At 43.6% G+C, this 13,474-nt stretch overlaps 1 protein-coding gene across 1 annotated transcript in view; it reads right to left on the reverse strand.

Annotated features, from left to right (window-relative positions):
- Nucleotides 1-926: 926 nt before the first annotated feature.
- Nucleotides 927-13,474, reverse strand: part of GPLD1 (glycosylphosphatidylinositol specific phospholipase D1) — a 47,019-nt gene continuing 34,471 nt past the window's right edge. Inside the window, exons 15-25 of the mRNA XM_061194874.1 lie at nucleotides 12,553-12,663; nucleotides 11,129-11,203; nucleotides 10,872-11,028; nucleotides 10,061-10,202; nucleotides 9,138-9,243; nucleotides 8,956-9,049; nucleotides 6,290-6,466; nucleotides 5,791-5,951; nucleotides 4,570-4,596; nucleotides 4,068-4,118; nucleotides 927-1,297 (exon numbers count right to left, since the gene is read on the reverse strand). Of these exons, the coding sequence (XP_061050857.1) occupies nucleotides 1,211-1,297; nucleotides 4,068-4,118; nucleotides 4,570-4,596; nucleotides 5,791-5,951; nucleotides 6,290-6,466; nucleotides 8,956-9,049; nucleotides 9,138-9,243; nucleotides 10,061-10,202; nucleotides 10,872-11,028; nucleotides 11,129-11,203; nucleotides 12,553-12,663 (1,188 nt within the window). The 3' untranslated portion in view covers nucleotides 927-1,210. The remainder of the gene's footprint in view (nucleotides 1,298-4,067; nucleotides 4,119-4,569; nucleotides 4,597-5,790; nucleotides 5,952-6,289; nucleotides 6,467-8,955; nucleotides 9,050-9,137; nucleotides 9,244-10,060; nucleotides 10,203-10,871; nucleotides 11,029-11,128; nucleotides 11,204-12,552; nucleotides 12,664-13,474) is intronic.

The following is a 13,474-nucleotide window of genomic DNA, read 5'->3' on the forward strand; positions in this document are numbered from 1 at the left end:
GCTCACAGTTGTAATTCTACTAGCTTCTCCTTGATTTCTGATTTAGCTTACTCTTCAGCTGAATTCCTGTCTCCTTTGACCAGTCTCTGTATTGCCTCTAGAGAAGCTAAGAGAAGGGCTCCGGTCATTTTTTATTTTCTCCTGCTTTTTAGTATCATTTCACTAGTGTCAGAAGAAAGAGGTTCTACCCTGACTGATAGAGAATCAACTAGTTACTGTTTATGGATAACAATGCCTGCAGATTTTTAGTGAAGCTGAAATGCTATGGTACATTTCCTTTGCCTTAAATATGCCACCCTGCAGGACTGGCAGATGAGATCTACTCTGCTAAAACCAGCCCAGAAACAAGGGCGGCCAAGGCCTGCTTCACTCCTCTTGGTCCCTTGCAGTAGCCTCCGGCTCAGGACAGATCTCTCTTCTTTCTACTCTAGTTCTGTTGGCACAGCTTGTGGCAGCCTTAATGCACCCAAGGCTTCGTGGGATGACTTTAGGCTACTTCACTAGGCTCATCTGCTGTTAGAACAGTCATTTCTCCGAAAGCATCTGAGGGCACAGTAAGATGATGTTTTACTTTTTATATTTGTCTTTCACTATATGAAACATTGAAAATACAATCATCCTCATAAGAAAGGACCACATCATTTGCAACATGATTTTGGAGTTGTGAGGTTATGCCTCACCCCTTACTTTTCTCCTCACTCTGTTTCTCCTCCTTGTGCGTTTTTCCTGTATACTGTGCTTTCTATTTCTGTTTGATTGGAATGGGTCACCAACTTTAAAAGGACATTTTTAGGAAGAATTGTGTTACAGAGGTTTTCCTAAGAGATAACCAGAGAGAGGCCTTTCCAGTCATCAGAAAGACACAGGTACTCATGTGGAAGACGAAATAGGTTGTACAGCAGGTCTGAGCACAGGAAACAAGTTAGGAATAAGTTTAGGTACAAAGGAAACAAGTGAACTTTGGAAGGGGACATGAATAACCAGAGTATTTGCTGTTTCACATGCTTCTGATGTTGTCCCCATTTACTGTATCCTGTATTTCCAGATAGTTTGGCTGTTAGTGTGTATGCGTCCACCCCCAGGAGCCCCACCTGTGGTAGGATCTACAAGGCTCCACTGGATGTGCCCCTCTGTCCACCAGAACGCTCACCCTGGAGATGACTTGGCATGAGAGAGGGAGGGGGCAGGTTAGGAAAGTGGAGTGAAACCTTTAATCTTGGCCGAGGCTATAGATATGAAGCGCCCCAGAGAGTCGGGCTCCCAGAGAACTCTTTCCAGCAGCAATGACAACTTGGTTCTGTAGGGGACACAAAACAGAATTCATTTTCCGTTCATAACATCTATTAAGTTCCTGCTGTAGTCCAGGCATAATGTTATGCTCTGGAAATATAAAGATGAGTAAGACATTGGCCAGGCCCCAGGGCTTGAGCTTAAATACCCCTTTGGCAGATCTGTAGGTTCAGAAAACCACAGCTGAGGAAGTTCTCTCTAGTCCCTTCTCTGGTACATAAAGGAAAAGTGCGTTCATGCATGTTTATTCAGCATCCGAGCTGTGGTGCAGTGTAGACGGCATATCTGGAGTAATAAGACTTCCACAGACAGGCTGGCCTTTGTCGGTGTGTTCACACCACCTACTCTGCCCCTGCTGCTTGAAATATTTTAGGAACTGTCTTTCAAAAGTGTCTAAGCTTGTACAAGTTTTTAAACATTTTTCGAGGTGGATTTTAGTTCTGGAAACTACCAAGAGTTTTTCTGGACCATGGCTGATAAATGAGATGTGGCTGATCAAACTGGCTGATAGGGTTTGTGGTAGAGCAGGGTGTGACCATAAAATGACCAACCCTTCTGTGACGTTGCTCATTGACTTAATTTTGAAAACTACCAATGGAATCCAGAAATAAAGGCTAACATATTGAGCCTTTACCATAGGTCAGATACTATGCTTAACCCTTTGCTTGTATCTTTTTAAATACACTAGTGTCAGATAAGAGGGAAAATCTCAACTCTTATTTATGGAATTACTCATTTACTGGATTTGCCTGTAGTTTGGCTGTGAGCTAAGTTTCCTCTCCATTTCCTGGTTAAACCACTTTCATTCCTAAAATCAGGTCTTCCCCTGCTTCTTGCCCTCTGCCCAGTCAGCCTACTCCTATTTCCAGATCCATCAGGCCCAAGGGGCCCTGCAAGGCCTTCCCTGACTCCACCAGCATAGACTTCCATTGATCTCTGACTGCCTTTGGTCATCCTAAATGGACCTGCTGGTCTTACGGCTGTTCGTTTTATTTTTCCACTTAGACTCTAAGAACCTGGGGGCAGGGACCAGGGCTCAGGTTTGTCTGCCTCTCTGGTACCCAATGTAACACTGCTCCGCCAGGGCCCTCGGGCTGACTGAAGGCAGCCCCACAGGTGGTTTCAGAAATACAGTGGCAGTACCACTCAGGTAAGTGCCGAGTCCTCCTGGTTCTAGTTGGTTACTAGTTCAATACTTAATGCTCACATAGAGAAAGGAGTCTTCAAAGTCATAACTTTTACTCAAGTAAAAGGCCACCCACTCTGATCATCCTCATATTGTCTGTGTCCATTTTTTAAATATAACCTTTGATTTATCTTTACACTCAAGAGTGCTTTAGGGGCCCCCAGTCTCAGGTATGTGTTGGGAAAGTGGAGTAATTTTACTATTGACTTGTGAAATGTAATTAGGAAGATGAATTTGCATTGTTATACAGAAAGGAATCAAATATACTTTTAGATGATCTATACCACCCCCCCTTCAGTTGGTATAAATAATGGTTGAGTATTCGCTTTCGAGCTTGCCTATAAATGAGTTACAGCAAGGGCTACTTGAACTGTTGGCCCGTAGAGGGCAGTTTCACCACAATTCTCACAAGCCAGGGCCACAGCACCTACCCGACCCTACAAACCTGGTTCTGTACTTGAAAATCTTTGAAGGCTTCCCTAGCCTTTCATCCCATAGTTCACTTACTCTTTACCATTTAATCCTATACTGATTTGCATTTTATTTAACTTCCCATGTGTATAATTTTCCTCAAGAGCAGGGACTTGGTCTTCTCTTTCTCTCTCTCATAGCCTAGCATAATTCCATACAATGTCATATCCTAAAATAAATGAGTGGAATCAGTGGTTTAGCTGTATATTTTAAGATAAAACCCATTTAATCTGTTGTATCTATTAAAAATTCAAAATGTGCATGCCCCTTGACCTAGCAGTCTTCTAGGAATCTTACCAGCAGAGAAATTTGCACAATTATAAAGATATAAATTATAAAGTTACAGATACAAGAATGCTCACTAGAGCATTGTCTGTAATAGGAAAAAAAAATGGAAATAACTACAAGAAATAACTAAACGTCTATGAGAAAGTAAACCAAAGAAATAAAATATGGTGCATCCAGACAACAAATTGCTATTCAGTCATTGAAAAGAATCAGATAGTTCTATATGTACTTGTCTGGAAGGCGGCATTAAAACACAGTGCATGTGTATGTTTCTAAAGTCATACAAAAACAGTCTTGTAGAAAAAGAACCAAAATATTAACAGTGCTTAGCCAATATGACAAGGGTCGGCAGACTTTTCCCGTGAAGGGCCAGGTTAATATGTTAGGCTTTGTGGAACGTCAGTCTGAGGTAACTGATCAACGGTATAGTAGCAGCTGTAAAGAAAGGAATGACTGTGGCTATATTCCACTAAAACTTTAGAGACACTGCAAGTTGAACTTCATATAAATTTCATGTGTCACAAAATATATTTTTTGATCATTGCAAACATGTCAATCATTTTTAGTTCATGGGCTATACAAAAACAGGCAGCCAGCTAGAGTTGGCCCACAGGCTGTAATTTGCTAACCCCTGCTGTAGAGGATGAAATTGGAGGGGTAGTGAGGGAATCTTTTCACCAAAAAATGATGGGATTATGTGTGAGTGTTTTTTTGTGTGTGTCCCTCTATTTTTCAAATTAAAAAATCTAAAATACATACAAAATGAGATCATCCCCAAATCCCAGCCTTAGAACAAATGCAGATATCAAAGTGGTACAGTCTTGGTACTCACCTTTTTCTTTGACCTCACAGTGATCATAGAGCTCCCAAACCTTGAGCCTGCCTGGAAAACACACTGTCTGTTAGTAGCCTTTGAAAACGCACCATGGGGCTTCCCTGGTGGTGCAGTGGTTAAGAATCCGCCTGCCAATGCAGGGGACACAAGTTCAAGCCCTGGTCCTGGAGGATCCCACATGCTGCGGAGCAACTAAGCCCGTACCACAACTACTGAGACTGCGCTCTAGAGTCTGCGAGCCATAACTACTGAGCCCGCGTGCCTAGAGCTCGTGCTCTGCAACAAGAGAAGCCACCGCGATGAGAAGCCCACTTGCTGCAATGAAGAGTAGCCCCCGCTCGCCACAACTAGAGAAAGCCCGCACACAGCAACGAAGACCCAACGCAGCCAAAAATAAAAATAAAGAAAAACACCATGTTATTTTATCAACTTGAAATAAGGGGAAGGGCTGCTTTTTTTTTTGGTAGTTATTCTTTCATTTTTTTCAGAAGGTACTTACTTCAGGAGAAATCAATACGTATTGGGCCTGAAAGAAAGTGATGAGAAAGGGAGACTATTAATGTTATTACTGTTCATGGGGATTTTTTTAAACCAATTTTAATTACACCCTTACACTCACATTTCTTCATTTTAGAGAAGCCCTTTGTCACCAGAAATTCCACTTACAGGAGTTTAGCTCAGAAAAACAGATGTATAAAAATGTTTAAATGTGTTTATCTTACTATAACAGCAAAAATTTGAAATGGACTAAGTGACTAATAATAATCACTTAAATAATGATTAAACTGGTTTATCTACAGATAAAATACTAGGTATCTGGTAGATATATTGTATAAGACTATAGGAAGGCATAGAAAAAAAGTATACAAAATCATGTACAATATGGTCACCACCGTTAATAAGATACACACGCACAGTGTAGTGGTTAAGAGTGCACTTGAGAATCAGCTCTTGGTTCAAGTCTCTGTTCTGCTATTTCCTAGCAGTGTGGCCTGTAACAACTTCCTTCTCCAATCTTCAGTTTCTTTATAACGGGTATAAAATACCAAATTAATAGCTTTGATGTGGATTAGATTTTTTTATATATAGCATAGTGCTAGGCACAGAGTGAATGCACAATAAATGGTAGCAATTAAGTTCATAGCAAAAAAATGAAGGATACACATCAAAAGGTTAATATACGTTATCTCTGTAGAGTAGAATTCTAGGTAGATTTTAGTTTTCTTCTTTGTACTGTGTATTTTTTAATATTTTTACAATAAACTTTCATTTTTTGCAATTTAAAAAGTAATTTTTAAGTTTAACAGCCAAGTGTTTTAGACCCAGGAAACTTAAGGAAACCCACCTGAGAAAAGGAATAAAACAAAGCAATGAAAGGTGAAATAAAAAGATTGGGAGTCTTCATGAAACTCCAATGGCCATGGCCTGTTTTCTTCTGCCGTGGGCTCCTAACCAAGCAGTTCTTGGCTGTGACCAAGAACCAATATGACACCACATCCAGCTGCAGCTGTGGGGGGTGAACACTGCAGAACTGCCGGCAGGCAGGCAGCCTGGCCCTACAAACACAAGCAAGGGATTGTGTCCTGACCAGGTAAGGGGCAGGTTACCCGAGTTCAGGCAGAAACTCTTAAGAGTTCTATAGTGGACATAATTTACTAAGGCATCAGCAAGTAGCCATCCTTTCCCAGTATGGTATGGAATTGTGTACAAGAACAGTTACCTTTTCTTCTGGACATGGAGCTACCCATGATTTGCATTTGCCTGTCATGTCGCCCAAGGTGACCTGTTTGCCATTATACACATAGACACGGCCATCTTCTCCCCCCATCAGTCCAGAGGTTACATCTGTGATCCTCAGTGGGGCTGCCATGATGATTTCATCTGTAAACAATGAAAACCAGCAGCAGGAAGTACCTACTTCTTGCTGTCATTGTTCCACTACTGGATCCTAACCCAACCTTCCATAAATAATAGTACATCTTTTACTAGTCTGTTCTGATTTCATTCCTACGTAGTCAGAGGCTTTTGTTTTCTGTTATCATTCATCAATAATAGTTGATGTGGGTGGCTGTCGGGTCACCATGTTCAAAAAGTACTACTCATACATCCAGCTCTGGTCTTGATTCATTATGAGGGTAGAGCCTAGGTGATCCAATTAGGGGGACTCATCAATTAAGCAAAGGACTTTCTTATTGGCCCGAGACACCGTTCCTTCCTACCTAAGCCATCGTTATCCAGGTCACTCAAGTGCAGAACACCACCAAATCGGGAGAAGCGGCGGTCTCCACTAAAGGTGCTAAGCAGAGAAGGCTGCGAGTCAGGTGGCAGTTCATACATCCGAGTGCTTCCACCTTGGTGCAAGGTCGTGGTCAGGAATGCCATCTTAGCCGTGACATCTGAAATAAACCACAGTACAGCAACTGCTGCCGTCACAAGGATGAAGATAGGACATAGAAGTTATAGGTTACTTTGTGTCATTGACTTGCAGGATTACTGTGAGGCAGTCAAAACATAAATTTGTGAATGCCAAGGTTTTTTTTTATATATATGATCATTATAAAAGGTGTGGGAAACACCCCAAAAAAGTATAAAGAAGAAAATGTATATAAAGCATATATTTCTTTCTGGACAATGATATATACTTACGTATACATACACACATTTTAATGGGGGTTTTTGCAGATTATAAAATTCTTTTTACACTCAGGCCATTTTTAACTTTTTGCTTTTATAATTAATACTATGATAAATATCCTTCCCCATAGTTCTGAGTATTTTCTGAGAACAGATTCTTAGAAGGGGCCCATATAGCATTGGATTTGGGGAATGGCTCTTGCCATTTTGCCAAACCTCTTTCTAGAAAAGGTATATCGATTTCCATTTCACTAACAGTGTATAAGTTCCCATCTCACTTCAACCTTGCCGTCATTGAGTATTCTTTTTAATACTGAAAGTACTTCATAGTTTTTAATCACCCTAAAATCCTCACTGAATATTCAAACTTGTGTATAGTGGCCACAGTCTGACCCAGAGATCCTGCCGAGGCAGGGGACAGGGTGAGAGGGACAAGCCTAACTGTCCTACTCAAACTTGCCCTGAAAGTAGATCAGATTTTTCACATTTAACTTAATCTGTCCATAGAGCTGCGATTCCCCAACTATACACTGAAACGCTTCAGCGAACTCACGGGGATACTGCAGGTGTCTTGAATTTTTGCTGGTAACACAATGACATCTGTCTAACGCCACATGAGCTACCCTGCTGGGGGTGGGTCACAGTTTCAACGTTAGATCCCTATGTTCCTTTCAATGATGTCACATCTTCGCAAAACTGGGATTTTATCATAATGGGTTGTTTACGGTAAAATGCAGGTACCACTAGAAAATCAGTGTGGATCGAAATGAGGATAGTGGTGTCTAATCTGATTCCAGGGTTTGAGAAGTGGTACAGTACCCCAAAGGAGCTAAGCTTTTAGGACATAAACACAGCGTCTGCAATCTATTGAGTCACACGGGGCCCCATACTGAGAAAGGCCCTGTGCTTGGCTTTACGCTCTCCTGTTACCTGAAATTCTGGATAATTTTTCTTAACAAATTTTAATTTTGTCTGGGCCCCTCAAATTATGTGGGTGAAATACGATCAAAATACAAGTAAAAATAGGAAAATCTGAGCAAGATTGGTGGATTATATCTGTTGATAACCCAGATGTGACACTGGTTATGGTGTGCAGATTATCATCATTGGGGAAAACTGGATAAAATGTAACATGACCTCTATTATTTCTTACAACTGCATGTGAATTTATAATTATCTCAAAAAGCATCATTTATATATCATATATATCATGATATATATAATTAACCTTTTTATTCTGTATTTTATACAATATTTGATAATGGAGAAAATTATTAAGGCAGTAAAGGGACTAAAACTAAGAAAATTTGGGAAGCTCTAATTCACAGCACTCTGGGAGCAAGAGTGGTGACACAGAATTAGTAATGTGTGTTGCAAGAGTTTAGAAATCACTACCTAGACTCTGTAAAGGAGAAAAACAAAAAACTATTCCAAAGCTAAGTCAGCAACTTTCTGTTGTAATGCTGTGTCCTTACTCATGCAAGGAAAGATTTAACCATTCCTTTGCCCAATCCACTTCTACTTATTATTCAAATATATTGTATGAAACGAAAATCTTTCTGAAAAATAATTTGACAATATGTATTAAGAGTCTTAAGATTAGACCCTCTAGCAATAGGATGATGGTAGTAAATGTTGGCATGTGCATATGGAAAAAATGTGATACAGGTATCAAAAGTAATGTTTTAGAAGAATATTTAGCATGAGAACATACTTAAGATATAAAATATTAGGTGTGAAAAAACATTTATGCGTTTAAGCTTTAAAATATCTGGATAAGGGGTGATTTTTTTCTTCTATATACTTATATTTTCACAAATTTCTACAATAAGCATAATTTACTTTTATACTCTTAGAGGGAGTAGTTTTTGTTTTGTTCTTTTAACTCACCCATAAATTAAACAAAATAATGTTTTATTAACATACACCCTCAGAGTGGACCTATTCCTGGTGAACTGGTTTATAAAATTTGCTCCGTCTCCAAGTTCAATGGGATAGGAGCTTCAAAAACACACCAAGTTACTTTCACGTGTGATTTTCAGCAAATCTTTGAAGTAGATATTATAAGCTGTGTTTTGCATTCAGGGAGTTTAAGTAACTTCCCCAAGGTGACCCAGCTTGCTATTAATGAGAAAAGGAAATATTCAAACTCAGGTCTGTCTGCCTCCATATCTCCTAACTTTCCCCCATATGACTTGGTCAAGGAGCCACATGACTAAAAAGAAGCAAAGTTTCATGGCGGGTTACCTACCTTGAGTTGGGGCCCCAACCAGCAGTACTTGTGTACGGGTCCCATTCATCATCACATGGCCGCTGGACAGGGAGGTACCCAGTTTCCCCATTGCCTGTGAAATAGCAGTAAGTCAATATAGTACAGCTAAGAAAACTTTCTCTGTGGTGTCCACTTGCCTGGGGAGGGAGGGGCTGTCATACCTTGTCTCCAGAAATGGTAAACCAGGTTTGACAATTTGGCGGGAAATAGCCAGATACCCGTCCAGGGCTCTGTTTCTCATCATGAGCGCGGAACAAATGGCCCAGACTGGAATGAAGCACACTGGTCTTAGCTGATGGGGCACAGGATTCAATGCTGGCCAGGTATTGAGGTCCAAGGAAAGACAACCCACATCTTCCCCACCCATGCCCCCCCTCCCTGTATGCTCCTGGTCCCTGTGATCCTAGACATGAGCATGGGGTGCTTTCAGAATGAATCCCAATATCAAGGCTCTCCAGATGTGAGGTTCACCATTCTACTTCCCGACTGACAAAATAGAGGGATGCCTACTGTTATGGGCTGAATTGTGTTCCCCCAAAATTCATATGTTGAAATCCTAACTGCCAGTACCTCAGAATGTGACGGCATTTGGAGATAAGGTTTTTAAAGAGGTAATCATGCTAAAATGAGGTCATTAGGGTGGGGCCCTGACCAATATGACTAGTGTCCTTGTAAGAAGAGGGAAAGACACCAGGGATGGGTGCACAGAAAAGAGGCTGTGTGAGACACAGGGAGAAGGTGGTCGTCTGTGAGCGAAGGAGAGGCGCCCTAGAAGAAACCAACCCTGCTGACACCTTGATCTCAGATCTCTAACCTCCAAAACTATGAGACCATCAATTCGTGCTGCTTAAACCACACAGGCTATGGTACTTTGTATGGCAGCCCTGGCAAACTAACACACCCATCTCTCTTTTAAACGTCTAAAAAGGAACATTTGCAACCTTGCCCCAGAGCCTTAGCGTTTCCTTGAAGGGTAAGAATTCCTTAGCTGCTTCCTCTGAACCCCACACTCAGTGGGCTCCCACGGCTGCAGGCACCTGCCCCTCATGCTCACTGGTCCCTGGGCCCCAACATCAGTGCTCACCTACTGGCGTTCTTCCAGGTCGGGCTCCCAGCCAACAGCAAAGTCCTGTTGTTGACACTGACAGCATGAAGGGAGTATCCTAACCAGGCGAAGTCCTCCTCGCCTCTCACCATCCAGTTGGCCGCCTCCACATTCAGCTCTTCTACACAAGACAACCAGTGCCTTTTACTTTACGTGGAAAGACTACCAGAATGGAAAGAGTGGGCTCCTTTTGTAGGACAATGAGAAACAGGTTCACTGGGCTGAGTTTTTGCCACAACTCTTATGTGCCCCCATGCTGTCCCCAGGGCCCCAACGTCAGAAATGGAACTCACGCTTCATATAAGCAATGCATTTCTAGAGCTCACTTCTGTGGAGTGGAGGATGCTATTTAAAAAGAGGGCCTGTTAGGAGTTTCCTGGTGGTCCAGTGGTTAGGACTCCGTGCTCTCACTGCCAACGGCCCGAGTTCAATCCCTGGTCGGGGAACTAAGATCCCACAAGCCGCACGGCAAAAAGGGCCTGTTGGACAGTTAGAGCATCACTGGGATGCTTGAGTGTTTCTACTCTTCCATTCCACTGAGACACTATAAGAATAGCTATCGCCCCCTCCTTTGGATCTGGATCTACACGCTGGATCCCTCTTTGTTTATTCAGTGAATCTATCCATATCATTTGCCAGAACATCTGCAAGAATAAGAGTGTTAGAAAATTTAGGTGAAATGCTATGCAATGAGGAAAATAGGACAAAAACCCATATGCAAGAGAAGGCACCACAGACTAGAGCAGCGGAGGTCTCCGCCCATTCCACCCCCAGCCCCAGCAAGCACTACCTTTGTCGCTGTGGCTGGAGCCAGAATAAAACGCAGCCACAATTCCCTTCTGTTTCCCTCCACCTGGAGCAAAAGGGGAGCCAATCACCAGGTCAGGTTCACTGTCTCCATTCACATCTGCGGCCAAGAGTGTCCAGCCCAAGTTACAGTAGGTGTCCTGAAGAGGAAACAGGAAAACACGTCTTACTCAGCCCTTGAGGCAAGTAGGATATGGCGAGTTCTAGTTTTCTGTACCTCTCAAAGGTGGCTCAACATACCGGGCAAGAGATGGTGATGTTGGGGGAAGAAGATAGTCTTCCTTGTTTGGAACCGAAGTAGATGTACACTGCACCCTAGACAAGGACAAACCACAGGGCGATCGTTAAGACTTGGTGGTGACCCGAGAACCTTAAATAATAGCAAGACAAAGGTGACTGATGATGAAATAAATCACCATCAGAGCCCTGTAGGGTCAGGAGCTTAGTTACTGCCAGAAGTCAGTGTCCAGTCCTGTGTATTGGCCACTTCCATCAGACTATTAGAGCCCCAAAGCAGAAACTGTCATTTTTATCTTTGCCTCCCCAGCATCTTGCTCCGGATCTGCCATCCATAATTGTTCACTGTATTTGCAGAATGACCTGCTCAACTCCCCACCCCTTCAAGGCCGAGCTCAGTTTCTGGCTTTTCAATGAAGCCCTCCCCCGGCCCAGCCCATTATTTCTCTGAACACTAACACATCGTGTCAGTACTGCTTACTTGCCTTGGGATGCAGACTGTGCTGTTATTGTGTTACAAACTAGTTCTCACTTCTCATCTTATAACTTGCCTGTCTCCATCCCTACTCCTTCTACATGCATTTATTTTCCATAGTGAGCCAAGGACTGAGTACACAGTGATGGATAAGACCAACCTCTCTCCGTCCCAAAAGCTGGCCAATTGGCAACTGTGACACCACAGCGTGGGGAGCTACAAAGGTGCAGCGAGCACAGGACAACAAAGTGTCTCCTGAGCCAGGGATTAGATCACACTTCCTGCAAGAAGTGACATTTCACCCCTACAGAAAAAAGGGGAGAAAGGGCTTTCCAGGTGGAGGGAGCTGGATGAGCACCAGCCCTAACGTGAGGGCACCTGATGCGTCTGGATGACAAATTGTTCACAGGACTAGAAACAGGGTGAGGAGGGAGAGGAAGAGGCGAGCCTGCAGTGGGAGAGGGAGACGAAGGGCCTTTGACTCCACTGTCACTCGCGGTGCCCGGCTACGGTGTGGAGGACTTGTGGGAGGAAAGCCCTGTGGGCCAGGACCCAGGATCTCTGCTCTCGGTAAGGAAAGAGGGAACCCGTTGGGTTCCTTGCATGAGAGGAAAGATCCAGGAAGTCACCTCCCTGCTGTGATGACAGGAAGCTATGGATTAGCTGGAATTTCTGCCTTCCCTATCATTCAGCATCCCGGGGGAGGGGGGAGGAAGAGTACAGTACCTGGTGGAGTGCCACCCGTGAAGCCCAGCTAAGGCCAGGGAGGCAGGAACAGGAGCTGCCAGGTAACCGGAGTCCCATCAAGGACCTGAATGGGGGGCTGGGATCATCTCCCCACAAAAGCTCTGCCCGGCACCCCTGCTGCCTGCTTTCCTCCGGAGCCTCCACACAGTGTCTCCTCCTCCCCTCCCCCCCCATCTGCCACCATCACCCCCAGCAGCCTCCTTACTGTGTACGTGAGCTTCTCGGAGCCCACTGAGGGGGCTCCCACGGCCAGGTCAGGCACGCCGTCCTTGTTAAAGTCCAGCACGGCCACGGCAGAGCCGAACCGACCTGAGGGCTGAAGAGGCACCAGTTACTTCCCCTGGGCTGAGCCACAACCTCCAGAAGAGCACACCTGACTCCTGGGGGACCCCGCCCAGCACGCCAGGACTGAGGAACAGAACTGCAGCCGCCCGTAACACACCCATGACCCGCCAGGTGGGTAGCTCTGCCCTAAGGATGTGTTTGGCTCATCTGTCTGCCCCGAGGGGAAGAAGAGGTGCCGGAGAGAAGAAGGTCGGTTCTTAAAAGTTCTAGGTTTTCAGAAAATGGTCTGGTGTGTATCATGCCCCACGTTAAGGACCAGACTCCTCTTGGAAAGTATCCAAGATAATAATCACATAACAGTAGCTAACATCTGTCGAATACTCAGGCTGTTCTAGAGCCATGCTGTCCAGTGCGGTAGCCACTAGCTAAATGTGGCTATTACTTTTAAATTTAAATTACCTAACATTAAACCAAAACAGTTTTTCAGTTGCACTGGCCACATTCAAATGCTCAAAAGCCAAAGCACTTAGTAGCTCCCACACTGAACAGCACAGCTTTAAAGGATCTCCATCATCATGGAAAGTTCTGTTGATGACAGTGCTGTAGACACTAAGCATTTCACATGGATTAACGTACATACTTTTATTACTCCTACTTTTGTGGTTTACAGCTGGAAAATTCACTCCATTCAGGGACAATTTTCTTCCAAGGTGGATTTTCTAGATCTTTCATCTCCTACTGTCTAGAATGAGCCTAGACCTAAAAATAACTCATGAGGTTCTCCTATTATGAAGAGTCTTGCACAAGTGATGCTTGCCACATAACACACATGCCCCAGAACC

The sequence above is a fragment of the Eubalaena glacialis genome, chromosome 7 (assembly GCF_028564815.1).
Source record: "Eubalaena glacialis isolate mEubGla1 chromosome 7, mEubGla1.1.hap2.+ XY, whole genome shotgun sequence".
Lineage (NCBI taxonomy): Eukaryota > Metazoa > Chordata > Mammalia > Artiodactyla > Balaenidae > Eubalaena > Eubalaena glacialis.